We start from the raw sequence: 25,808 nt of genomic DNA on the forward strand, positions 1-25,808 counted from the left end.
CCGCCCCTGGAGGGGCTCTAAAAACTGTCCCTTCTCCTTTAAGGCCGCCGGCGTCGGGAGCGGCTCCACGCAACTAAGCGTGTCTGGGAAGCCCGCAGGTTGGCAGAGGAGGAGGAGGAGGAGGAGGCCCCTACGGCTATCAATCCCCTAAATGGACCAATCCCTGAAGGGCATCTCCCTCTGGCGCTCGCCTATTGGGCAGTTCATGTGATGGGGGGCTCAAGGCCAATAGGAGGCCCCTTGGGTGGGCGTGTCTTGAGGGCTGACACGCCCCACGCCCGGAACAGTCGCGGTTGCCATGGACACAGGTGGGCGGCAGGGAAAAAAGCCCCGGATGTTGGTGCGGGATTCAACATGGCGGCTGTGGCGGCCGCGGTGGCGGCTCTGGCCTGGGCCAGCTGAGGTGTTGCGAAGAGGGGACTGAGCCCCGGGAGGAGCGGCGACCTAGCCGGGGAGCAAGGTTGGAGAACCAGGGGACGGAGACGGGCGGCTGAGGCGGGGGCGTGCCGCGCGGAGGGAAAGGAGGAGGCAAAGGTCGGCCCCTGGGTGGAGGGGGCGGGGCCGCGGCACTGGGGAGCGGGGGACCCCAGTCAGGAGGTCAAAGATCCGAACCCGAGGGGGCGGGTCTTAGGGCAGTCATTAAGGTTTGGGGGCCATGACCTGGTGCGGTAATCGTGGGGATCCCAGAGCAGCCAGGGCTCGAAGGGTCAGGGGTGAGGGGTTAAAGAACTGGGAGGGGACTCAGGCTCCTCCCCGCCTCCTGGCCTGACCCCGGCGCCAGGAGAGGGGCTCGGCCGCTCTGAACTCCTCCACGGTGGGGGCGGGGGGATCGGAGGCACACCCCTCGCCGTGGGTTGCGGTGCTCGCTCTGCCCATGTGATCTGTGTGCGCCCGCACGAGTGTTCGTTGTGCGTGCTGCGCACCGTGCACACCTCTGTGTGCGTGGATGGCCCTCTGGAGAGGTGTGTGCGGTCCTGAGCAGGCCGCGGGGCCGTGGGACCCAGGCTGGCCCCGGCAGCCCCAGAGAAGGCTCGGTCTGAGTTTCCTGGGGCCAAAGGAGGCCCGGGGCCAGCCCAGCCCCTAGTGCGAGATGTGAGTGCAGAGAAGGAACGAAAACCCCCGGGACCGGCCCGTGTTGGGCGCCTCGGCTGAGGCCGCAGTCAGCCCGCTTTGATGGGATCAGAGGGGGCAGGAGCCTGATGGGATCAGTTTAATTGATCAGAGGAGGCAGGAGCCAGTGAGGGTTGGGGACTTCCCAGCTGGGGTGGTGGGCCGGGTGTCTGGCCACCTGGCGTCTGGGCGTCTGGAGGGGAAGGAGATGAGCTCTCTGGGTGAGGAAGAGGAATTCCAGGGAACTGGAATGGGTGGGTGTGGCCTGGGGTGGAGGGTGGGAAGGACGGTTCGGGGCTGGGCTGGCTGTAGGGGTGTTGCTTGGACAGCTTGGAGTTGGGTGTTTGTGGGAGGGTACCCGGAGGGTGGCCAGGGCTGAGCAGGAGAAGGGAGTATTTGCCTCCGGGAGACCCTGGCTGGGGAGTCAGCTGGGAGGACCGGAGGGAGCGAGGGGCCGAGCTCTGGGGACAGGCAGGTATACCTCGGTTCGCCTCAGGCTCAGGAAGCTGCTCAAAGCAGGCCCGTGTACCTCTGGCACTGGGAGGGGACCCCAGAGGAGGGGGAGAGGATAGCCTGTGCTCATCATCTCTGCACCCCGGCTAGAACCTCCCCAGGGAATTCTATAGAAATCCCAGGGAATCAGCCTCCTGCAGGCTTGTGTGTCTCTCTGTAGGACTTAAGCCTGCTAGGGGTGATGTGTAGGTGAAGAGAGGGAAGGTTCCCTGGGAATGAACTATCTGGAGAATTGGGGCTACATTTGAAGGCCCCTGACTCTGAGAGGGAGCCCCTGGGGCCTTCTGGAGTGAGCAGTATGGGTCTTTGGACACCTCCCTCCAACATCCCATGGGCTTCAGAGAGAGGATGAGCATTTCTATTGAAAGACCCCAAATGACTGGCAGCTGAGTGGAGAGGGTGGCAACCCTAGGCTTAGATAAGATTCTTGGGGCCCTCCCCTGCTGCTGCTGCTGTCTCTGAGACGGGCCAGAGGAGGAAAACCTGCCTGCCATCTTGGAAGGGGGAGAGGGGGCAGACAGAGACATGCCAGTAGATTGATGGGTTTCTTACTGAGGACCCAGGGATCCCACTGAAATCGACTTTCTTTATAGAGGCAAAGAGAAGTCTAGATTTCTCATTCTGAGCTGAGGGACATCTAACAGGCTTCACCCTGGTGGGTCCATCCTTTGGGCTCCCTGTGGTTTTACCCCTTTCCTAAGCTTCTCTGTTTAATATCATGTTGGGATCTGGGCCCAAGTCAGATTTAGCTGGCCTGTGAGGCCACATCTGACCACATTGGACACATAGTAGGAATGGGAAAGGCATGGGGTTCCCTCCAAGTCTGGAAGAGCTGCTTCTTTGAATCTCTCTCAGATTGGGACCTAGGCCCAGCAGTGATCAAACAGGGGCCCCTCCCACTTGGAGAGGTAGCCAGGTTGAGAATAGACGTGGGTGGATGTTCCCTCAGCCCCACTAAGGGAACAGAGATCTTTGCAAGACCGAGGGCCCCAGCTTCAGGAGCTGCTTTCTGTCTACCTGAGGACTTGGGATTTTAGATGGAGACAGAAAAGAGTCTGACCTTGGGTCACCTATTTACGGCCCCTCCCCTCCATTTCCACTGGACAGCAATATGAAATAGTTATAGGAAAGGGTGGGGCATGGGGGACATGCTTGGCTCCCAGCCAGTTATCCTCAGTAACTCATTTATCCAGACAGTGCTTGAAGGAGTGGGGTTGACAGGCTGTGGGAGGACTTTTAAGTGGAGGTTTAGAGAATGAATGAATGACATTTCCAAGTAGGGAAAGGAAGCCATGACCAAGTCTTTCCCTGGGTCATCTCTCTGGGCCTTGGTCTAGGGCTCACTTTGCTGTGGGTTTAGTTCTGGTCTATAGGCCCAGGACATGGGACAGGACCAGGCCAGCCTAGCCCCCAGGAGCTGGTGTGTCCCCTAGGGGAGATAGAGTGGGGGTCACCCAGCATGTATCCTAGAACCCCCTAACTGCTCCAGTAATTGAGTCTCCCCTCCCAGGCACCCATTGGTGTTCTAAGTCACATTCAATTTTTTGTGATCCAGTGGTCCATGGGGTTTTCTTAGCAAAGATAGTGGAGTGATTTGCCATTTCCTTCTCCAGTTTTATGCAGGCAGGGGTTAAGTGACTTGCCCAGGGTCACACAACTAGTAAGTGTTTGAGATCAGATTTGAACTCTGGTCTTTCTGACTCTGCTGGGCCACGTAGCCAGGGGTCCATACACGCACCCATTTTGCTGGTGCTGTCCTGTATTTCCCATTCCATTTCCACTGCTGCTTCCCATCCGCCGGCCTCAGGGGTGTCCCCGGCCAGCTGGTATTCCCATTATCCCAGCTGTGGTCTAGTGTGGTCATTACGGAGCTGGCCAGCAGGAAGCTATCTCCTGTATATGTTGGTGTCAGGGGAAATTCGACCTCTTCCCACTTCCCATTCAGGGCTAGCCCCAGGCTGGACTCATTGACTGTCCCTATCCTGTGATTGCCCCAGCTGGTTTCTGAATCAGAGGAATCACAGCTGCCCTTCCAAGGTCTCAGAGAGGAGTCAGAGAGAACCTAGTCTCCAGAGGGAGAAAGCTCTTTGCCTTGGGGGCTGCCCAAGTAGGGAAGTGTGGATGATGTTGGCTGGAGGAGACCTTGGGTTCTCAGGGGGGAGGGCCTGGCAGGCATCCCATCTTGGCACCAGCTACCTCCCTTCCTCCGAGCCCCCTCATCACAGGTGAGCTGTTGCTTGTCATTAAATATTCCCCCCACCTAGTCTTTGTGTCTTGTACTTTCCTTATCATAGGTTAACGATGGTCCCCCCCCCACCCCCCTCCAACTTGCCCATGTAAAAGAGCAGGTAGCTGAGAGCCTCAGGCCTTTCCAGTGAGTGGTGCCTGGTGTTGGGCCCTTGTAGGTTGGGTCAGGAGGCCCGGCCCAGGCCCAGCCCCCTTCTCAGCTTACACTGGCCACCTGGTCCAGCTCCCTTTCTGCTGCTTTATAAAAACAGAGTTGTGGACTAGGTCTGCTCTCCCTGGACTCTCCTCATTGATCTGTCCTTCCCCAGCCCTGTCTCTCTGGGTGGGGGGGTGTTGTGTAAGATCTGGTTCTGCCCTGCTCTGAGTCCCCCCCTTGGGAGGGACCATCAAGGCTCCCCACCTGTTTCTTCATTTGTAAAATTAGATCATTTTGTTCACATTAAGTATTTCCCAGAGTTGTTTATTGTGAGGAAACCTAAGAGCTTGTCCTCCTGAGTGCTCTAGAAATAGCTTTGGTGCCGTCCCCCGCCCCCACCTGGACACCTTTCTTTCCCCTCCCCCATATGTAGCCCTCCCAGCTGGCCCCTTGCCCTGTGACTGATCCCAGTGGCTCCCTTCTGAGGTCACCTCCTTCTGGGAGCGCTTTCTGCTCAGCCAGCTGTGATTTCAGCAGAAGTTGCCAAGGGATGACTCTGGCCTTGAGCCAACATAGGCCCCCAACCTCCAGCTCCTAGGAGCTGTGTGTTAGACTGAGTCTAGAGCCCACAGTGCTGGTCACGTTCCCTGCCCCCGAGACCACCAAGGCTTATGTGTTGAGGCCTCTGGATGAATTCCTGAAACACACCTCCCTAAACCCCCCCCATCCCCCCCCCCCATAGAAACTGGAATTATGTGCAGGGATGAGATGAGCCCCAGCCCCTGTCTTCATGAAGCTTCAGAACTTTTCCCCAAGGGTCCCTTGAGGTTTCAAGTCAGTGGCCTCTCCCTTATACTCAGTCTTCAGTCCCTAGTCCCTGAGCTTCTGAGAGCCCCTTAAAAGGAGGAGGGGCAGATTCACTACAGCCAGTAAGAAAGGAACAGCACTGAGGCCTTCCCTTCTTCCCCCTGCTCCAAGGGGGAGGAGAAGAGGTTATAATTTCCCTGAATTATGTCAAGGGCTAATTAAAGGTTTTCCTCAGCTAATCAACTTGTAGTTTAATTAGCAACGAACGGGAATTACCCACCAAAGAATAAAGCCACTTTGCTGACAAAAATGTCATGTCCTTGGTTCAGGGGCTTTCCAAATAGCAGGAGCTAGCCCTTTCAGCGAAGTGTCTGGTGTTCTCATCATCCTCCCAGGTGCTGGGGTGGCTATGGGGTGAGGTCTGTATCATGGGCTGAAGAGTGGGATGGGATGGGGGAGCCCTCCATGCTCTGAGAGGCTGACACAGGGGAGGAGCCTGAGATGCCTGTACCAGTGCGTCCCCCATTCCTCACATGCCTTCCCTGACCCCAGGGCCCAGAAGTGAAGGACCTGGCCAGCCCAGCAAGGGAGGCTACTGTCCATCACTTTCCTCTGCTAAATGAACTGCCTGCCCCAGCAGCCCCCCAGCTCCTACTGAGCCTCCTAGAACGGCAGGAACTTCTAGAAAACTCCTGGCCTGACACCACCACCTTGTAATCCCTGTCTTTTCTGTGTGGTTCTCTTACTTCCCATCTCCCCAAGGAATAGGCTTTGGTTTCCTTCCCTGCTGTAAGCTTGGCTGACCCCGCTCTCACTTTGGCAGCCTGAAGTAGAGTGAGGATTGGGAAGAATGGTTGTGATCCTCCAGCAGATCTAGAAAATGTTGCCCTGAGCCCTGGGCAGGGCAGTCATTTCCTTCTCCCTGCCTCAGTCTCCTCATCTGTAAAACAGGGATAATTATCATGTCTACCTCCCAGGCTTGGGAGACTCAAACAAGATGATAAAGTACTTTGTAAGACATGAAAGCACGCTGTAGTTAGCTGTCATTGTCCCTGGTAGGATTTATAGGTGCCTCCCAGAACCCTGCAGCTAGCCTCTTCTGCCCCCCTGCTGCCCCAGGGACCTCCAGACACAGCCCCTGCCTTCCTGTTTGCCTCTTCAGTCCTTCTATTCCCCAGGTTCCCAGCCTTCTTCACTACCATTCAGACCCTGTTGCATCCTTGTGGCCTCCCCTTCTCTCCACATGCAGGGCCGGCCCCTCCTCTGATGACTATCCTCTTGGTCAGTGCCTCCTCCCTTTCACTCTCTCAGTGCTCAGCAGCCTTAGCCCTGCTGCTGCCCTTGCAGGGCAGGCAGCTGCCTCCTGGGGGCCCTGTTCCCAGCCACAGCCTGGGGCCCTGCCCTGGGAAAAGACTCTGTATTTCATATTAATTTAATACTTACTTGGTGGTCACCACTCCACCCTCCTGAGAGCAGAGACTGCTTCATTTTTGTCTTTGTGAGTCCCCAGGGCTTAAAGGCACTGTGTGTGCCATAGGGGCCTAATAAGTGCACATTGGATTGATTTGTTGGTGCTGCCTCAAAGAGGAAGAAACCACCCCCTGGAATTTACATGGCTCCTGCCAGGCCCTTCTCCTGGCTCATCCCTCTGGGACGCATCCTGACTCTGTGGGGCTGCTATGTCACTCTCTTCTTTCTGTCTCTTCTCTCCTTTTCTCTCCCTCTCCCTTTCTATTTCTGCCCCGCCCCCCAGTTGAACAAGTTCAGTTCTCTTGGGAGGTAACAACCTGAACACAGATAAAAACTATAGATCACCGAGGGATTTCCTGGGGGAGGGAGCCCAAGTTGGAATTCAGCCTTAGTCGCCGTGTCTTCCTAGGCAAGTCACTTTCCGTCATGTATAAAATAAAGATGCTAAGAGCACTTCCTCCTCAGTTTGTTGTGAAGAGCAAATAAGATCCTCTGTGGAAAATACTTAGCGCAGGGCCTGCCATGCATACAGCAGGCACTCAGTAAATGCTTGTTGCCTTCTTTCTTCCCTTCCTCCCCCCAGGCACCAGAGATTTCAGTCTGGGTCTTGTGTGAGCCTTTGAACTGGGGGGTGGGGGGAATGGGCCAGAGCTGGGATCTTGGGCACCCAGGAGGGCCTGAAAGAGGCCTGGGGCATTGGGCTGTCCTGCCCAGGGAACCTTTAGCAGGCCAGTTTGCCTGGAAGTTAAGATACAGGAGGAGAAAGCCCACTAAGGGAGGATGGTGGAGTCATCGGCCTTGAGCTGGAAGGCCTCACGTGGTCATCTTGTCCAACTTTACCCTGAGAGGGTGAGCAGCTCGCCCCGGTTACCCAGGTCATAAACAGCAGCACTGCCCTGGCACTGATGTCCTCTGAGGAGCTCCACATGCGGTGGGCTTCCTGCCTGCTATGTTGGAGCCAGGCCAATCTGGGCTGATCCTGCAGGGAGACAGGGGTCACTGCAACCCCGCTAGACTCCTCCTTGTTCTGAAAAACGCCCTCTTGTGTGTGGGCCTTAGGTCTGTGTTGACCTAAGAAGCACTCTGAGGCTATTAATGAAATCTCTTAGGAGGCACTAAATAATCTAATGTCCATATTAATGAAGCCCCACCTGTGGGTAGGCACTGTCAACTCTTCATTCCAAGTATTCAGGGGAAGGGGCCAGGCCCTAAACCCTGACTCCTTTCTGTTTCTCAGCCTTTCTTCTGATCACTCCAGCATTAAGGAGCCTGACACCCCTTCTTTCTGCCAGAAGCTAGGCAGGAAAGTGATTTGCCAGTTAAGGAATTCAGTTCCCCAAAAAGGCAGGGTATATATGCTGGTTGTTGCAGACCACATGGTTACCTGAGTCCAAGCTCTGGGGTCAGGGGAGGCAGATGACTGCCCTCTTCCAGCCTTCTCTCACCTGCCTGAACAACTCAGGGACCTTCCTGGGCTATTGAAGGTGGCTGTTCATCCTGGCAGGCAGAGCAGGGCAGAGCCCCTCTGATTGGCAACATTTTGAGCTCTGTGGTTAATTAGGTACAGAGACAGATGCCTTCACTCCCCACCACCCCCCTTTCCTGTTTGAGGACAGGAGACTGGACAGGATGACCCCTGATCTCCAACCTAGGAGGGTTTCCTGATTCCCTGGGCTAGAAAGAATCTTTACGGAGAATTCTTCAGGCCAAGTAATGAGGGAGCTTTGGAATTCATCCCATGAAGAAACCCTGACTTAGCTTTTGGGGCCCTGGGAGCAGAAGGGTCAGATGCCCTGCCAGATGCCTGCTCCCCAATATTCTCCCACAACTACCTGTCACATTAAGTGTATCTGCCATGCCTGACCTCTCCTGATGGCAAAGTAGGGACTTCCACATAATTTTGATCCTCCTTCAAACGCCATAGCTTCCTAGTCTCTCAGACTTCTCACTTTCTGTGCCCTCTTCTTTCCTTCTACCTCAGCTCAGAGATGAACTTACTTGGTGACAATGGCTGCCCTTCACCTCTCTGTTCACAAACTCAGAAACCCCTCAATCAGACCAGAATATTCTGTTCGTCCACACTTTGCTGTGCTCCACAACCCTCATCTTGGTCTTCTAGATCCCTGTGTGCTGGGTTCCCTCTGCCCCTCAGTTCTGTTCAAAGGGGTCACCCTGGCATGGGTCACTTTCTCCTTTCCTCATCTTGACCCCTTGATGAACCACTGTTTTACTCTCTCCTGTTCTCTGCTCTCAAATGCCCTGGCCCCTGGTCCCATTGCCACACATACCTTGCCAGTCTCCAACTGGCTTCCTGTCAACCTTCCTGGAGCCTCCTCAAGTGCTGCTAACCAGAGCTGGAGATATTTGGGGTCCACTCCAGAAAAGTTCCCTGTTCTCACCCACGCAAGCCCTCAACACAGCAAGGCAAGTGCTCTTGTTCTCCCTCATTGCTGAGCTGTCCCACTCTCCACAGTATCTTCTACACCTTCTGATGTCTCCTCAAGTCCTGGGAGGTGCTCCCCCCTGTGTTTTCCACTGAAAAGACTGAGGCTTCTCAGGAAGAGCTCCCCCTTCTGCTTCTCATCACACATCCTTCTGATATCTTCTCCCACCATCTCCTTCTTCACTCAGGCCTCTGATGGCAAGGGATTCTCCTCACCAAGGCCGGGATCACATACTCACTTGCGCCTGCATTCATCGCCATCTTGTGTTCCTTGTCATGTCCAGTCTGTCCCTCTCTGCTGGCTCCCTCCCCACAGCCTGCAAACATGCCTGAGTCTCTCCTGAAAACCTCTCATGTGATCCGTCCACCCCAGTCACTTTCTTCCTTAATCTCTAATCTCCTCCTGACTCAACTCCTTGGAAAAGTCTGCAGTTGGTGCTTCTCTGTCCTCTCCTCTCACTCTCTTCTAAATCCATTGTGCTCTGCCTTCACACTGCCATGTTCAACTGACTGTCCAATCTAAAGTCGCCATTGAACACCTGACTGCCCAAACCAATGGTCTTTGCTCAGTGCTCATCCTTCTTGACCTCTCCAAGACCTTCAATACTGGATCAACCTGTCCTCCTTGAGACTTTCTTCTGACTAGGTTTTCAGGACATTCTCTCTGTCTCTTCCTCTCTTTCTGTCTCTCTCTCCTCTCTCCTCTCTCCTCTCTCTCCTCTCTCCCCTGTCTCTCCTCTCTCTTCCCGCTCTCTTCCCCCCCCCTCTCTCTGACTCTCTCTCTCTCTCTCTCCTCTCTCTCTCTCTCTCTGGCTCTCTCTCTCTCTCTCTCTCTCTCTCCCTCCCTCCCTCTCCCCCTCTCCCCCTCTCCCCTCCCCTCTCTCTCCTCTCTCCTCTCTCCCCTCTCTCTCCTTCTCTCTCTTCCCTCTCTCTTCCCCCCCCTCTCTCTGACTCTCTCTCTCTCTCTCTCTTCTCTCTCTCTCTCTGGCTCTCTCTCTCTCTCTGGCTCTCTCTCTCTCTCTCTCTCTCTCTCTCTCTCTCTCTCTCTCTCTCTCTCTCTCTCTCTCCCCTCCCTCCCTCTCCTCTCTCTCCCCTCTCTCTTTCTCTCCCCCCCTCTCTTCCCCCTTCTGTCTCTCTCTCCTCCCCTCTCTCTTCCCCCCCCTCCTCTCTCTCTCTCTCTGGCTCTCTCTCTCTCTCTCTCCTCTCTCTCTTCCCTCTGTTTCTCCCCTCTCTCTCCTTCTCTCTCTTCCCTCTCTCTTCCCTCCCTCCCTCTCCTCTCTCTCCCCTCTCTCTTTCTCTCCCCCCCTCTCTTCCCCCTTCTGTCTCTCTCTCCTCCCCTCTCTCTCCCCTCTCTCTCCTCTCTCTCCCCTCTCTCTCCTTCTCTCTCTTCCCTCTTTCTTCCCCCCCTCTCCTCTCTCTCTCCTCTCTCTTTCTCTCCCCCCTCTTCCCCCCCTTCTCTCTCTCTCTCTCCTCTCTCTCTGTCTCTTCCTCTCTGTCTCTACTGTCTCTCTCTCTCTCTTTCTCTTCCCCCCCTCCTCTCTCTCTCCTTTCTCTCTCTCTCTCTCCTCCCCTCTTCCCCCCCTCCTCTCTCTCTCTGTCTCTCTCTGTCTCTCTCTCTGTCTCTATCTCCCAGTTCTCCCATCTCTCTGAATGACTGCTCCTTCCCAGTGTCCTTTGCAGGATCTTCATCCATCCCACTGTGAGTGCCCACAGGGCTCTGCTCATCTCTTCTTCCTCTCTCCGCTATTGCTCATCCTTGGTTCTCAGAGTACCAATAATGTCAGGAGCATGATGTCTTGACTTTCGGGTGAGTTGGATTTCAGTGAGGCAGAGCTTGGCATAGTCCCGGCAGCCTCACCCCATTTCCATTATAGAATCCCTAACTACCTTTGAGATATATGACCCTGGATGCCCCGTCGACATCTCAGAACAGAATTCATCGTCTTCCTGTTTCCCAGCTTCCCTCTCACTGTTGGAGCATTACCGTCCCCCCAGTCCTCCAGGACCACACTCATGACATTGTCTTCAACTCCCCTCTCTCACCCTACGTCCACTGCTCACCGCTATCACCTCTGCCTTCACGTTGCCTCCTGCAGCTGCCAGCTTGTACCCTCTGCAATAGACTCAGCACTAGCTGTCTAACTGGTCTCCCCACTCCAACCCCTCCCCCTCTTCATTGCCAGGGTGATTTTTCAGCATCCTTGTCTGACTGTCTCCCTGTGCTCCCGGTGCCTCAGGGGCTCCCATCCTCTTGGGTCATTTGGCCTAACTTGGGCCCTCCTCACCTTTCTGGTCTCACACTTGACTCCTGTCCACTTACCCCGCAGTCCAAATGCTCTGGGATTCTTGCTGCCATCACCCCCTCCCTCTTTAGATCTTTACCTTTGACTCTTAGTTACCTGAGATCTCTGGCTTCCACAGGAGCTTGTTCTTAGAGATCACCTCCCTTCCACACTGCGTGTTGTTTGTGTTACCTGTGTATTTACCCTCTTCTCTCCTGCATTTGTGGTTGTTCAGTCATTTCAGTCACTTCTGACTATGGTCACCCTATTTGGGGTGTTCTGGGCAGAAACGCTGGAGTGGTTTGCCATTTCCTTACAGCTTGGGGGGATTTGGGGAGCTGTTCTTTCTCCTGGTGCTTCTCAGGCCCCCCTGCCCTCGCTGCCAGTCGGCGTGGGTCTGAGACCTTTGACATCTTATCTCCCATAGACTGAGCCAGCCACAAAGTCCCAAGTGGGGCGAGTGGCAAGGGTGATGCTCAAGCTAGTAATGTGCATCTTCATCCATAAGGGCTGGAGCCTTCAGTGTCAGCATTGGGGGCGGGGAGGCAGACAGCTTCATGTTCTCTACCAACATACTCAAGTATGGCCTTCTTCCTTGGCATGATCTGGGACAGGAATGCCTCAGTATCCTTGAGGTCTGCTATTGGGTGAGTCAGGCTGGAAGAAGACAGGGAGTCTTAATGACCATGCGGAGGTGGAGCCCATTCCTCCATCCCTTTCATCTTGGGATCTCTAACCAGGTAGGTAGGGTCAGAGTCATTAGCTCTCCTGAGATCCTGGCTGGGATATGGTAGAGGTATGAAATGGGGGCCTGTCTCCTCCCCCACCCCAGACTCCCTGGAGGCAAACTTGGCAGCCCTCTCTTTGCCTCAGGCCAGGCCCCTGTCTCACCTTCCCCACAGACCATTTGTCCTCCAGCCTTTATCTCACTGGTCAGTTTGTTTGAAGCTGAGCCATTTCATTGGCCATACAACTGGACCTCCCTTCCTGCCGACACTCTGGTTCTGTACCTTTCTGTTAGGACACTCCCTCTGCCCCCACCCCCTCACACATAAACACTTTCCCAGTCTCTGTCTCTCTCTGTTTTTGTCTCTCAGCACAGGGCTGCTCTGTCTCTTTAGCCCACTTCACCCTCTCAACAATAAGGAGGAAGCCGGCTAAGGGTCACCTTCCCTCTCTTTGCCCCAGCCAGCATCAGCTGCCCTTCTCGGCAGCAACAAACAGCAGGGAATCTGACTCAGGCCTTGAATGGCTTGGGGCCCTCCCCAGCCCCCGCCTCTCCATGGCAGCTAAGGTTGAATCCTTGCCAAGGGGGCAGGCCCTGAGGAGGGAAACTGGGGGAGTGAGCGGGAGCTGGGCTGCTTGGAACAGGGCTCCGATGCTGACATGCCAGGAGAGCAGAGCTGGCTACCCCTGGCCCCTGAGCCCACCCTGCCTGGGATTGCTCCTCTCTGAGCTACCCACTCAGGTCCAGCCTCGTCTGGCCTGGAAACAAGAAAGCTGGAGGAAGAGGGAGAAGGAGGTGAGCTCAGAGAGAGAGGGGTGGGGTCTGAGGGACTGAGATGGTGCCTGCTCTAGTGGGAGAGGGTGGGGAGGAGGGCAGGACCTTTGGGTGCTCTGGGGCATACACACACAGGTGCCTTGTGGGTGCTTCTGGTTTGGGGTCTGGGTGTTTATTGTCCTTTGTGGGAAGGTGCTAGCTTGCTTTCTCTTTGTTCCTTGAGGGAGGAGGGAAGTAGGTGGCGAAGAGAAGGGCCCATTGATTGGGGAGGAGGGTGGGGGAACCTTAGTTTGACTTTTCCTTATCTTTCACTAGAATGAATGAAGTTTATCTGATCTCTCTCCTCACATACTTGTGGGAATCAGAGCCTTGGCCTCCTGCTGAGGCTCTGAGAAAAGTCTCCTTTGTGCTGGGCCCCCACTGGGGAATGATGGCTCAGCACCCTCTCTGCATCTGCCCCCAGCTGCTCCTGGATGGAGTTCCAGGCCTTCCTTCCTGCTACCCCAGGGCCTCCCCAGCAGTCCCCCAGCTCTGTGTGTTTGCCTGGAATCATGGTTGGAGGCTGTTTATTATTGGGCAGGAAAAGTAGGACTGGCCCCAGGTTGATAAGAGTCCTCCAGGCTGCCTGGCCCCTTTCACATGGCTCCAGGCCTGCACTTCTACCAGAGTTTGGAAAGTGGTGTGGGTGTGGAGGGGAATGGGATGGGGCAGTCAGTCACCAGAATAAGGTTCAGGGGAGCCGGGACAGGGGTCTCCCAAAGTCCAAGAGGCACTCAGGCAGGACTCCAGTGTTTTTGGGGTCATTTGTAACTAGGCCTGACCTCTTGTTTACCTACAGGATAGAGAAGCCCTTTGTGTTACTTGGCCATTTGGGGAAGGGAAAGACGGTGGTCCAGCAGCTTTCCTCACCTGTCCTTTATTATTAGTGATACTCATGGGCTGAGGAGGGAGACGCTACCTATGGTAACTGGGCTACAAGGCCTGTAGTAGAGCTCAGAAAACCTCTGAAAGGTCTGGATCTGCTCTCTTTCTCTTAGGATTCACCTTCATTTTCCTCTGCCCCCATGGCTTCCCTTAAAGGAGCAGGCTCAGGAATAGCATATCAGAGATAAAGAGACTTTAAGGGATTCTCTGGTCTAGCCCCCTCCCTCATTATTAGGAGGATGACAGCAGGACTGGATGTTTAACTCCAAGGCATGACTTGGGCCAATTTCACCATGTTCAAGCATTGGAAACATTATCATGTGGTAAGCGATTGTCCTTGGCCTGCTTGGCCCTGAGAGGCAGATGAGAGCCAGGGAAGTTACAAAGAAGTGTACTTCAGGTCCATCTGGGGGAAGTGCCATGCCCAGTGGGAGCACTCTAGGAATGGCAATCCCGGAGGGCTTCCTATTCAGCTATGGCTTGGCTTTCATGCCCTGGTAGGTCTGCTCCAGCTCCAAGATTCTCAGGGGGCTTGTCTAAGCTCACAAGTTGAGATGTGTGAGAACCGTAGACCCTGTAGCATTTTTATCCCAAAGAATAGGTGGCCACGTGATCCTGGCGGCGAGGGGCGGGGCCAGGTCAAACTGCGCATCAGCGAGCTCAGTACTAGGTACTGTGTCCCACCTCTCCTCCCACCTCTGCAGAGAAGAGGGCAGCAGGCAAATTCTCCAGCCTCTTCTCTCGTCGCTAGTATTGTACGTGGCTCCTAAGAGCATGTTTGTGTTGGTGTACTTTGGCCACTTATCTTGGGCAGTATTAAGAGATGCAAAGTTTCTTGGAGGTAATCATCCTCCTGTTCTCTGCCCTGGTCCAACCACATCTGAATATTGTGTTGTGTTGTGGATGCCACAGCTTCATAAAAAAACATTGCTGTCCTACCTATATATATACCTATATTATGCTCCTCTTGAGGAGGGCCCGAGGCTGAGGAGGAGCAGTTGGAGTCTAGGGGAGAATAGCAAGGGGCGGCACTGTTTTCAGATGTTGGTGGAAGAGGGTCTGCATTTGGTTTGTTTCATCCCAGAGTGCAGGAGGAGCCACGGGGTGGAAGTTTGAGACGAGACAGACTTGGGCTTGATGCAGATGGCTTTCTCTGATAGCAGGCAGGCAGAGGCTGCAGGGCCACTTGTCCCCAGACATGATAGTGGGGATTCCTTTGGGCTCTGATCACCAAGGGTCCTTCCAGCTCAAGAATGATTAGATTCTGTGATCATCTCTCTGTTTGTCCTCACAACAGAATTGGGAGCAGTTTGTGAAGGGATATCTAGACCAAACTCTGGCCTTCCACCTGGTCTTATATGGCCCACAAGCTAAGGATGCCTTTTATACTTTTGAACAAACTGTTAAAAACCATTCTTAGCTTTTGGGCTGTACAAAAACAGGCAGCAGGCCAGATTAGGCCCTCAGGCCATAGTGGACTCAACCAACCCTGATGTCCCTGTGCCTCTAGGGTTGCCAAAGGGGGACATCCTACAGGATACCCTCTCACCTTCCAGAGGCACTGTCAGCCCAGTGGAGGGGGAGAACAGGGACTTTTTGTTTGTAGGGGGAAGGGCTGCATCTTCCTGGTGACCACAACCTGCCCCTCAAGTCGAAGTGCTTGCATTGCATTGCTTCACCTGGTGAGGAGTCCCTGGTTCCTCTGGAGAGACCACACTTAGTCTGGGTCCAAAAAGCTGGATTAGAATCCTAGCTCTCCCATCCTGGGCCTTCCAGCCTCAGAGTTGTGCAGAAATGCACTTGTAAGTTTGGGTTCTCTAGAAACATGAGGTGTCATTATGAACGTGTTCCCAGCTTTTTGATGGGGTTCAGATAAAAATGACCCTGGGATAGTCCACTATCCTGCTGTCCTGTTTAGTATTCCATTTAACATGTGAATAAAATAATTCCATATTGTGATTGAAATATATAAAGCTAGGAGCCCAAAGTGGAGGGTCACAGAGTGTTCTAGGATCAACCCTGATGGCAGACACAATAGGGGTGACAGGCACCTCCTCCTTTTCTTACACATAGTGCGTCTTCTCAGTTCAGTCTCTTATGTGTCCTCTGTAACTTGGGAAAGCTGATTAGTTGGCCTGGTGACAACCATTAAAAACATTACTCTTCCTTTTTTTGTGAATTGATGAACCATAGTGGGTTAGTCTGCCCTGGGACAGTTTATTGGTGAGGTCTCTGAGGTAGACATCACTGCGCAGGAAACTCCCCAACCAACTTAGCTTTTCAAAAGTCACTGACAGAAGATGGGAGCAGAAGGTAATGAGGTGAGTCCAGAGCAGAAGGTCAGAGGGCTGGAGGATGGTCAATCTTGAGTGTAGAGCTCATCATGAGAAAACTGAAGGCAGCAAAGAGGAATACGGATAAGTGGAAGGGGACGGGGACCTGAAGCTGCCAGTGAACTGGATAGAGAGGTTTAGTGAGGCAAGAAGGCATCCGCTGTGGGGATGAGCTTTGGACACTCTTTGATTCAAAACCAAAATGGTGGATAGGAATCTGACATCAAGAGCTTACTAAGCTGTCGTGACTGGGCCCCCGGCCCAGCAGAATTCTATCCCAGGGTCCTGAAAGATCTGATAAACAGACACAGGCCCCTGCCAGTGACTTTGGAGGGATCATGGAGAGCCAGGAGCACACCATGGCACTGCTGTAGCACAGGTATCTCCAATTTTCCATAACAAGAAGAAAGTAGGATTTGCACACTGGAAGCCCGTGATCTTGCCTTCCATTACCAACCAAATTCTAGAAATTCTTATTAGGACCAGCATGACACGGCTTTGTCCAGGACGGGTCAAGTCCTGGTTACCCCATCTCCTTCTCTGCCCAGGTTACCAGATTGGTAGATCCAGGGGCCCCCTCAAGTGCAGCTTCCCTCTGTGGTTGTCAGGCCTTTGACAGTCTGTTCTGCTGTGCTTGTGGACACTGGAGAGGTGGGGAGCAGACATGAACACTGGACTCCCAGAGGGTCACTCATGGTTTTAGTTGGCCTAGAAGGAGCTCTCTCCCATGGAGGTCTCCAAGGGCTTTTGATGTTTTTGTCAATAATGTGTTTTGTCACAGGCATGCCTGTGAAATTCCCAGATCACAGAAAGCCGCCTTGGATACCATTTAAGACCAAAAACAATCGAGACTGGCCTCTGACGTCTTTTGGACCAAATCAAAGGAGAGATTGAATAGGGATGAATGTTAAATGTTCACACTTGGGCTTTAAAAAATAACCTCTAAAGCATAAAATGGAAGTTGATTGATTGACCATGGTCAGGGGACTTCAATTACCTGTAGTAGCTGAGCAAGCCTCCATTATCACTGCAGGCATGGTGGTGCCCAGGCCTAGTGAGAGGCTACCAGCTCCTGGAGGAGAACTGGGAGAATGGAGGACATCTGGGGTGCTATGCACCCCGATGTTCAGAGAAGTCCCTCAAATTCACACCATATAAATAGGTCACTGGAAGGAACTAAGGATGCTTAGCCTGAACCAGAGAAGAGTTGACAGAGGCATGGGCTTGAAGGGCCATCACCTGTAAGACATTGTGTGTAGAGAGGCAGACTCAGGTTTGACAGGCAGATGAGCTTGCTCAGGATATCCTCAGGAAGTGGTGGAGGGTCAGTTGTTTTAGGTAATGCAGACGTTTCGTTTTCCAAGATGGTTTGGAGATGACCAACTTTGGGGGGTCTGCTATGCCCTAGGCATGCTCACCTGCATATTCCTCTGGGCCATCAGTCAACAAGTCTTTGCTAAACACCTACTAGATATGAAAGGCCTTGTGCCCAGGCATCCTGAGACCACCGAGCAGGGGTGGCCCTGGACCTGACCTGCGCCTCCAGACCCCTAATTGGGAGCACCTCGCCTCCCAACCCAGGGCCCTTTGGAAGATCTTGGGGGCTGGGGGAAAGGCCATCATGGGCCTGGGCCCCAAAAGGCCAGGAGACTGGAGAACAGAATGATCTCTGCCCCTGGGCATAGAGAGCCTTGGACAGTTTTCCTCTTAGGAAATGTCCTTGAACTTCTTGTCCAGGGCTTCCTGTGTCCTGCAAGGACTTCCCTTTTGGGGACAGAGGACTACCCCCTTTTCTGCTGATTCTCTAGAACAGGGCTGGGGAACTGGTGGCCTTGAGGCCATATGTGGCCCTCTAGGCCCTCAAGTGCAGTCCTTTGGTTGAATCCAGAACTGGAGGCCACAGGCAGGTTCCCCAGCCATGATGTAGAACCTCCAACCCTTCTAGGTGGAATGAAAAACCAGCCTCCTCCTTGCCCTTCCGCCCTGTACTTTCAGGCTCCTGCTTTTATAGGGCTCTTCCTCCCTCTTGTTTGTCTCAGGGGCCTGGCCCTCGCTGCTGATAAGGCCTGAAGGCTGGGGCCTAGGTGAGGGAGGGGCCCTTGGAGACCTGGGTCTGGTGCTCTTTGCATGGGAGCTGACATTCCTGTACTCAGGCTAGACACAAGCGGGAGCCGAAGCTATCCCAGAATCCCATCACAGGTGGGCATTGATCTCTTGACACGAGGGACCTCTTGATCTTCCAAAGATGTATCCTTGGGTTACTGAATGGGTCTTGTAGTCTAGGAGAGATGGGGTCCAGAGGGGGATCTTAGAGCTGAGCCCAAGGCTCAGGACCCAGCAGGTGGGAGCCTGGAGGCCCTGGAGAGCACTTGGGGAATTCTCTCTGTTAAGCTGAGGGTTTGGTAGCCATGGGGAGTCATATCTGGGAAGCCCAGGCAAGGCTCTTGGGATCTGAGGGTCCAGGAGCATCTGGGAGGCTAAGTGGGGTGCATTTGAGTGGGCATCTGAGGACCGTGCAGTGGGAGTGGGCCCAGAATAGCCCTGGTCTCTGGAGACAAGGCTTGAAGCTTCTGTAAATATACTCCACCCACTCAGTTCCTCTGTGTGTCCGAGGTCTGTCCAGCTGCCGACAGGGAGGGGGGACTAGGACAAATATCCGGAGGTGTGGCTCTCCAGCAACAGTGGGGGGACTCACTCTCTCTGATGGGGCTGAGGAGGGGAAAGGAAGACAGGGGAGCGGAATTGCCTGGTGGGAGGCAGATAAGTTGGCAGGCTGGGCCCCCACGTGGCACTGTGTTTATTTGGAGCTTTCACTGGCTGGCCTGAGCAGGGAGTGCCTAGCCAGACCCCAAAAGTACACAGAGGCTAGCCACATGGTATCCCCACCCAGTGGAGGCCCCCATCCAGCCCTTTCATGTGGCCTGCTGCTCTAGGAAGTTCTCCCTTAGAGGTGCCTTCCCTAGGACAAACTCGTTGTCTTTTTACCTTCCTCCATGGGCTTGGCGCTCATTCTCATTCCCTAGGGACGTGGGCTCAGCTGCAGTGGCAGTCATGGCAAGGTGCTTCCAAACCTGTTTAGTGGGGAGTAAAGCCACAGGGCTAGCAGGTGGCTGAGGGCTGGGCCCCAGAACAGAAGGGGAGGGAAGAAAGTCTGTGTGAGGCCCCCTCGCTGGGACTGTGCCCCCAGCGACCAAGGAGGCCCCATCCCTGCCCACCAACACCCTTGGCTCACTGACCAGTCAGGACAGGCTGGCACTTGGTCCTCCCTTTCCTCATCTGGGCCTGGCCTGCCCCACCCCCAACAGCTCCCACAGCCAAACCGGTTCCCCAGGATGGTGCTGTTGCTGAAAGCTGAATTAGGCACTGCCTGGTGGGAGGGTTCTGCTCCAATTTGGCAGGAGTCAGGGATCAGTGGGAGGGACTGAGAGAAGCCTGGGCTGGGGCACAGAAGAGGGCTGCTGCTCTGCCTGAGGGCTGGCAGCAACACATGTGGACTACATCCCAAGCAGGCACACAGGTGCTTGCATGCTGGTGAAGGTGCAGCCCCACCTGCCTTTAAAAGGAGACGTGTGGAAGGGGGAAGCACTCAGGCTGCCTGGCCCCCCAGGTTTGGTGTTGGCTGCTCTGGTGGGTCCTTGTCTGGATGTCCTCTGCAGCACCCAGCCCAGGTGTTCCTTCCCCTTCTCACTCTGTGACTCTTGACACCTGCCTGGTTGTCTCTTAGTGTAGGGTAGGGGGGAGCCCCAACCAAGAACCTCTGGACTCCTCATCAATAAAATGGAGCTAGGTCAGCCCTGCCTCTGCTCCAAGACCACATCTCCTATAAGGGAGAGGGGCATTGGAAAGGGAGGCTTGGTCTCAGTTCTGTGGGGAGGGGGCTGTCCTGCCCAGCCTTTCCTGGAGGACTGGAGCACTCCGGGAGCCCCATGACTCTCCTTGCCTTGCCCACAGGCCTGGTAGCTGCAGCACAGTGACAATAGCCCACGCACCATGTTTGGGAAGAAGAAAAAGAGGCTGGAAATCTCAGCCCCGTCCAACTTCGAGCACCGTGTGCACACGGGCTTTGACCAGCAAGAGCAGAAGTTCACGGGACTGCCTCAGCAGTGGCAGGGCCTCATCGAAGAGTCAGCCCGACGGCCCAAGCCCCTCATTGACCCTGCCTGCATCACCGCCATCCGTCATGGGGCCCCTAAGGTAGGCGCCCTCCTACGGCCCTGCCCAACCCCGAACCTTGACTTCACATGTTTCAGACCTCCGATGTAGTGAGCACAAGGGAAGTACCCCCAGCCACAGCCCCTGATCTGTCAGTGCCAGTCAGCACTGTGCCCACGAAGCATTGGGACTGGCACAGCCTACCCCTCAACACCAACTCTGGTGGCTTGTAATGCGAGCCCACACCCTGACCCATGCCTGACATGTGCCTTCCTGTGGCTCAGGGGCTAATGTGTAGGAAAAGACACTCACAGGATTGGGCTTGATGGTGCAGCCTGCTCCAGGCTCTTTGTAATCCATCATCCCAGCCCTGAGGAATGCCTAAGACCCCAGCCCTGGTGCTCTGTTAGGAGTAGATGAGCATGACTGGTGATATCATCTGTCCCCATTTTAGAGATGAGCAAACTGAGGAGGATAAGTGACTTGTTTGTGGTGCTACAGCCAGTTCTGTTGGAGACAGACTTTGAACCCAGGTCTTCCTTCCTGGGGCCCAGCCCTCTAGCTACTGTTGTGCTGCTCTCCTCCCTTTGACCTTCCCCAACTCAGACTTCCTCCCATCCCTGAAAATCAGCCCCCAGGGGGCGTGGATGGGAGAAAGTGGCAGTCTCTGGGATGTAGTTTAGTTCTGCCCAGGAGGTCAGAACTGGCCCCACCCAGGAGGCCACCCCTCACTCCTCTCCCCCTCCCCCCAAGCCTGGGAGCCTTTCCCAGGGTGCTGCTAGACCCAACCAACCGGTTCAGGCAGGTTCCTGTTCTCTCCCTGGCCAGTCCTGCCCCAGCCTCAGGCCCACGTGGGGAGCCAAGTTCTTGCCACCTCTCAGTCCATATTTCTGGGACCTTGGGAAGGGATGGGATTATCCAGCCCAGCCCAATGGGTATCCCTGGTGTAGATCCTCAGTGTAGACCTTCTGTAACCTCCTTTCATTTCCATGCTCTGAACCTTCCACTGCCCCCTCAGGCACCCTCCTCCAAGGCTATTCCTCACCCTACCTCTGTCTTCCCTCTCCATTTTCTGGCTTGTGTTCCTTGTCTCATCTCCCCAGTGTTGGAAGAATGCAGCTGAAACCAGAGGGTTAATGTCTGCCTGCTCCTGAGGGGCAGGGGGACCCCTCACCTAGCTGCTCCCCATAAGTGGGGGTCTTGGCAAGCTCAGTTGAAGCAGGAGGAGGCTGGGAGAGGTATGGGTGTGGTGAATCCCAGAGTCTGTGGAAGTGGGAGGGACCTTGGAGAATTGGAGAGCTGGCCCCTGAGCTGCCTCCCAGGCTGGCTTCTAAAGGGACTCTGCTCTGCCCAATATACCCATTTCTCAGAGTGCCATGTCATTGCCGTGCAACATCTCATTCTCCGTTTCTGTGTTGTCTCTGTGCACACATGTGTTGTTCCATTGTCACTTCCCACACCGGATGCACGCTCCTCTCCTACCTCCTCCTCCACGTCCTGCCCCTTTCTGCTGGTGAACCCCAAGACCATCGTTCGGGGGAGCAAGGGTTCGAAGGATGGGGCCCTCACGCTGCTGTTGGATGAGTTTGAGAACATGTCTGTGACCCGCTCCAACTCCCTACGGCGGGATAGCCCTCCCCCGCCCTTGCTGGGTCCTCCAGCCCCGCACCATGCTCCCCCTCACCAAGAGAATGGGCTGACTGAGGCCCAAGGGACAGGGGGTCGTGTCTGGGCCCAGGAGAAGGGACACCTGGAGTCTGAGGGCAAGGGTCCCGCAGAGGGTCGGAGTCGAGCAGCTGAGCGCAGGGACCATGGTGGCAGCAGCGAGGCTAAGCGGGATGGGATGGAGAAGAGGCCCAAGTCATCAGGGGAGGGAGCTTTGGGTCAACCAGGGAGCCCTCAGCCACCCCGGGACAAACGACCCCTGTCGGGGCCTGACGTCCGGACCCCACGGCCCCCAGGTCCAGGAGGTGGGGCGAAGTCATCGGCCAGCAGGCCATTTAACACATATCCACGCGCTGACTCGGACCACCCCCCAAGGGGCACAGGGCCCCAGGTAACCAAGGCAGCCCCTCTCCCCACCTCGACCAAGTCCACACTGCCCCTTCTGCCCAGTCCCTCTACAGCGCCTTCCAAAATCTCCCACCCCTATGGAGAGCATACCTGCTCCATCCCTTCGCTTCCCCTCCTCCATCTGTCATCTGTTTGTTCACTATCAGCCAGGGAGTTGGGGGCCCAGAGGACTTTTTTCCATTGCTCCAAGGTTGGAGGAATTGGGGGAACTTTTCTGCTGACCTGGTCCCTCTCTCTTTTCTGTTTCAGGGAGAGCCCCATAATCCTGCCCCTAATGGTCCCTCCACAGGAGGCCTCCCTCCACACTCCTCCACCAAGCCGCTGCCCCGTGCCTCCCGAGGCCCAGAACCTGCCCTTGCCCCAGGGACCTTGAGCCCCCATGCTTCAGAACCCCAACTGGCCTCACGTGTGCTCCCCCCTCCTTCGGCCCAGCCAGCCATGCCCCCGTCTGGACCCCGCTCACCCCAAAGGGAGCCCCAGAGAGTGTCCCATGAACAGTTCCGAGCTGCATTGCAGCTTGTGGTGGACCCAGGTGACCCCCGATCCTACCTGGACAACTTCATCAAGATCGGCGAGGGTTCCACAGGCATCGTGTGTATCGCCACGGTCCGAAGCAGTGGCAAGCTTGTTGCCGTGAAGAAGATGGACCTTCGGAAGCAGCAGCGGCGAGAGCTGCTCTTCAATGAGGTGGGGAATTATCAGGGATGAGGGAGAGGCCCTCCCCAGTCAGGCTTAGGCCTTGGCCTTAGCTCCCTCAGACCTCACCCCAGTCATGCCCGCAGACTTGTTCAGCCTTGTAAGGCATATCTGGACCTTAATGCTCGGCCCCTCTGATCCAGTCCCTTGTTACACAGCACCCCGGGCCCACATTCTCCAGAAGTGCATGAGCTTTCTTGCTTGCTGGCCTCTCTAGGGCAGACTGTGGCTCTCCCTGATGGGGCGTGGACAAGGCAAGAGTGTTGGAAAGCAGGGGGCCTGTTTCTCCCATTCCCCTGAGCTCCCTAACCCAGGTTCCCATGGGTCCCCTCCTGCCTTCTCTCCCAGGTGGTCATCATGCGAGATTACCAGCACGAGAATGTAGTGGAAATGTACAACAGCTACCTGGTTGGGGATGAACTCTGGGTGGTCATGGAGTTCTTGGAAGGGGGAGCCCTCACGGATATCGTCACCCACACCAGGTATTGGAGGGAGACACAATAAGATGCTTGGCCCTGCTTCAGCCACCCCAGCCTTTCTCCACTTTGTCCTTCCTGTAATTCCTTCCTCATCCTTATCCCTCCTGGTCCCCTGTGAGAGGATTCTTCAGGCCAGGTCACTACAGAGCAGGCTCAAAGCGGGGCTCTGGAGGCTGGCGATGACCCTCCTCAGCCTGGGGTCTGTCACTGTTTCCCCAGGATGAATGAAGAACAAATTGCCGCCGTGTGCCTTGCTGTCCTGAAGGCTCTGTCTGTGCTCCATGCTCAGGGCGTGATCCACCGCGACATCAAAAGTGACTCCATCCTGCTGACCCATGATGGGCGGGTATGCCAGCAGCCAGTTCATGTCATGGCCCCTGGGAAGTCCCAGGGGGTCAGGGAGAGGCAAATCCTGAAAAGAGCACCAGGTCATCGTGGATCCTTTGAGCAAACGCAGAGTCTAGACTTAGAGCATAGAACAAGGACATTTTGAGGAGGAGGGTGGATTCCTGGTGGTCTCTTTGGAGGCAGTATGGTATGCCAGGAAAAACTGGGCTCAAATCCCACTTGAGGTACCAGGTGCCCCCAAATAAGTCACTTCCCTTTCGAGCCTCAGTCTCCTCATCTTTGAAATGGGAACAAGGACCCATGTAGTCCCTACGGTGTGTGCCAGGGGCTTTGTGACCCTCCTCTACAGCCACTTCCACGGGCTCCCTCCTGCTCAGAGCTGTCTCCTGGCTTCCTCTGACTCTTCCTCCTTGGTCTTGTTCTACCCCCCAGGTGAAGCTCTCTGACTTTGGCTTCTGCGCCCAGGTGAACAAGGAAGTGCCCAGGAGGAAGTCCCTGGTGGGCACTCCCTACTGGATGGCTCCTGAGCTCATCTCCCGCTTGCCCTATGGCCCTGAGGTGAGGGCCCAAGATAGCCCATGTGACTGCTCGTCCCTGTTCCCAGCTGTGCCAACTCACCTGGGAGCCTTCCTCACATGCCCAGCCACTGTGGTCCTTAGGAAGGAAACAACCTTTTGAAGCGTAGTAGGGGATGACCCTGCCCTGGACAGCAAGAGACTGAAGGAGCTTCAGGATGTGGGAGGAGGGCCCTACGTGGATTGGATTGGGGGTGGGAGGAGAGGAAAACAGGTCAGCATGTGTCCATATCCTCCCCACTGAGGCTGGGCACCCTGTCCCTCATTCATAGCACCATCTTCCCTTCTCTCCAGGTGGACATATGGTCCCTAGGAGTGATGGTCATTGAGATGGTAGATGGGGAGCCCCCGTATTTCAATGAGCCACCCTTGAAAGCCATGAAGATGATTCGGGACAACCTGCCCCCTAAGCTGAAAAACCTGCACAAGGTGAGTGCCCTGGGCTAGTGGTCCTCCCTGAGGAGAGAGATGCCTTCAGGGCACAGTTAGAAATAGCCCCCCCTGGGAATGGAGACACTCGGGGTGCAGGGTGGGGAGCGAGGAAGGGGCACTGCCCTGGCCTGAGAGTCCTGCCCATCTTCCCCAACCTTGCAGGTTTCCCCATCCCTGAAGGGCTTCCTGGATCGCCTGCTGGTGCGGGACCCGGCGCAGAGAGCCACAGCCAGTGAACTGTTGAAGCACCCCTTTCTGGGCAAGGCGGGGCCCCCAGCCAGCATCGTCCCCCTCATGCGTCAGAATCGCATGAGATGAGACCGGACTCCCCCAGCCCTTCCCCTAACCAAAGAAGCGCCTCAGAGGGAGGTGCCCCCAGCCTGGGAGACAGGATTGAGGATCGAGGGGTCACCCCACCCCTGGCTTCCCCTCTCATATTTGCTAGGTGCCTGATGGCAGGTGGACCCTTAACTGGATGGAATTGGCTTGGTTGTTCCATGGCCCCTTCAGACCCTTCTGGGGAACTCAACTACTGAGTTTCAGTTCTGATTTTTTTAATGTTTTAAAATAATGACTTGGGAGCAAGGGTATCCAGGCTCCCCACCTGTGCCTCGATTCAGGGGCCAGTTGACTTGACACTGGAACTCTACAGGCCCAGGCAGAGGGGTGTGGAGGCTCTCAGAAGCTCAGGCTGCAGGAGAAGGCTGTTTAGTGTGGGCTATGTGGACAGAAGAACCGCGAGGCCCTTGGCCCATGGGCTGTCAGAGCGTATGATTCTTGAGTCACAACGTTGTGTGTCTGTATATGTTTGCAGCGGATGCGTGGACCTTGCGACTTTTGTGTGTATGCTTATCTGGCTGGCTGGTGTGAACCTACGTTGACATACTCAGTGTGTGGAAACCTGTTTCCTTTTCCCACCTCCAAGCCAGTTGGGAGGCTGATGGGGAATGTCTGGTGAATTTGGCTGCCTCACCCTCTGCTGATGTCTGATGACTGGCAGGTTCGGGGAGCCTCTCTCTCTGGCCTCTGCTGAGAATACTACTGTGCTCTTATGGGACCCTCTTTTTTTAAAAAAGCTATTTATATTGTCATTTCATAACAACTCATGGCCCTGCACCCCATGGGGGGGAGGTCCTCCAGGAGCCGGGGCCCTGGGTTTGGGAAGCCATGCTGCAGGCCTGGACCCCCAGTTAGTTTTACAAGTAAAATGTTTTCCTTCATTTCTGAGTTGTAGTTGACTGTGGGTGTCTGGGATTGGGCCATGGGCCAAGGGGAGGGGATGATGGG

The 25,808-nt window shown here is 55.2% G+C and overlaps 1 protein-coding gene across 5 annotated transcripts; it reads left to right on the top strand.

Annotated features, from left to right (window-relative positions):
- Nucleotides 1–286: 286 nt before the first annotated feature.
- PAK4 (p21 (RAC1) activated kinase 4) lies at nucleotides 287–25,741 on the top strand. 5 transcript variants are annotated; one of them, XM_072608335.1, is made up of 9 exons: nucleotides 287–460; nucleotides 19,718–19,960; nucleotides 21,444–21,974; nucleotides 22,241–22,678; nucleotides 23,036–23,169; nucleotides 23,386–23,512; nucleotides 23,947–24,072; nucleotides 24,384–24,518; nucleotides 24,684–25,741. In XM_072608335.1, exons 2-9 carry the CDS (start codon nucleotides 19,757–19,759, stop codon nucleotides 24,837–24,839), a joined length of 1,851 nt encoding a protein of 616 aa, XP_072464436.1. In that variant the 5' UTR covers nucleotides 287–460; nucleotides 19,718–19,756; the 3' UTR covers nucleotides 24,840–25,741. The 5 variants fall into 5 exon arrangements, with proteins under 5 accessions (XP_072464436.1, XP_072464441.1, XP_072464438.1 ...); XM_072608337.1 differs by having other exon boundaries at nucleotides 314–534; XM_072608338.1 differs by lacking the exon at nucleotides 287–460 and adding an exon at nucleotides 942–1,092.
- Nucleotides 25,742–25,808: the final 67 nt, after the last annotated feature.

Source organism: Notamacropus eugenii, chromosome 5 (genome assembly GCF_028372415.1).
Source record: "Notamacropus eugenii isolate mMacEug1 chromosome 5, mMacEug1.pri_v2, whole genome shotgun sequence".
NCBI lineage: Eukaryota > Metazoa > Chordata > Mammalia > Diprotodontia > Macropodidae > Notamacropus > Notamacropus eugenii.

What these genes read in the sequence shown, in the direction of transcription:
- PAK4 (XM_072608335.1), top strand. Translation starts at nt 19,757, where the DNA reads ATGTTTGGGAAGAAGAAAAAGAGGCTGGAAATCTCAGCCCCGTCCAAC. An exon ending in GATATCGTCACCCACACCAG is followed by an intron (nt 23,170 to 23,385) that starts GTATTGGAGGGA and finishes CTGTTTCCCCAG; the next exon opens with GATGAATGAAGAACAAATTG. An exon ending in GCTTGCCCTATGGCCCTGAG is followed by an intron (nt 24,073 to 24,383) that starts GTGAGGGCCCAA and finishes CCTTCTCTCCAG; the next exon opens with GTGGACATATGGTCCCTAGG.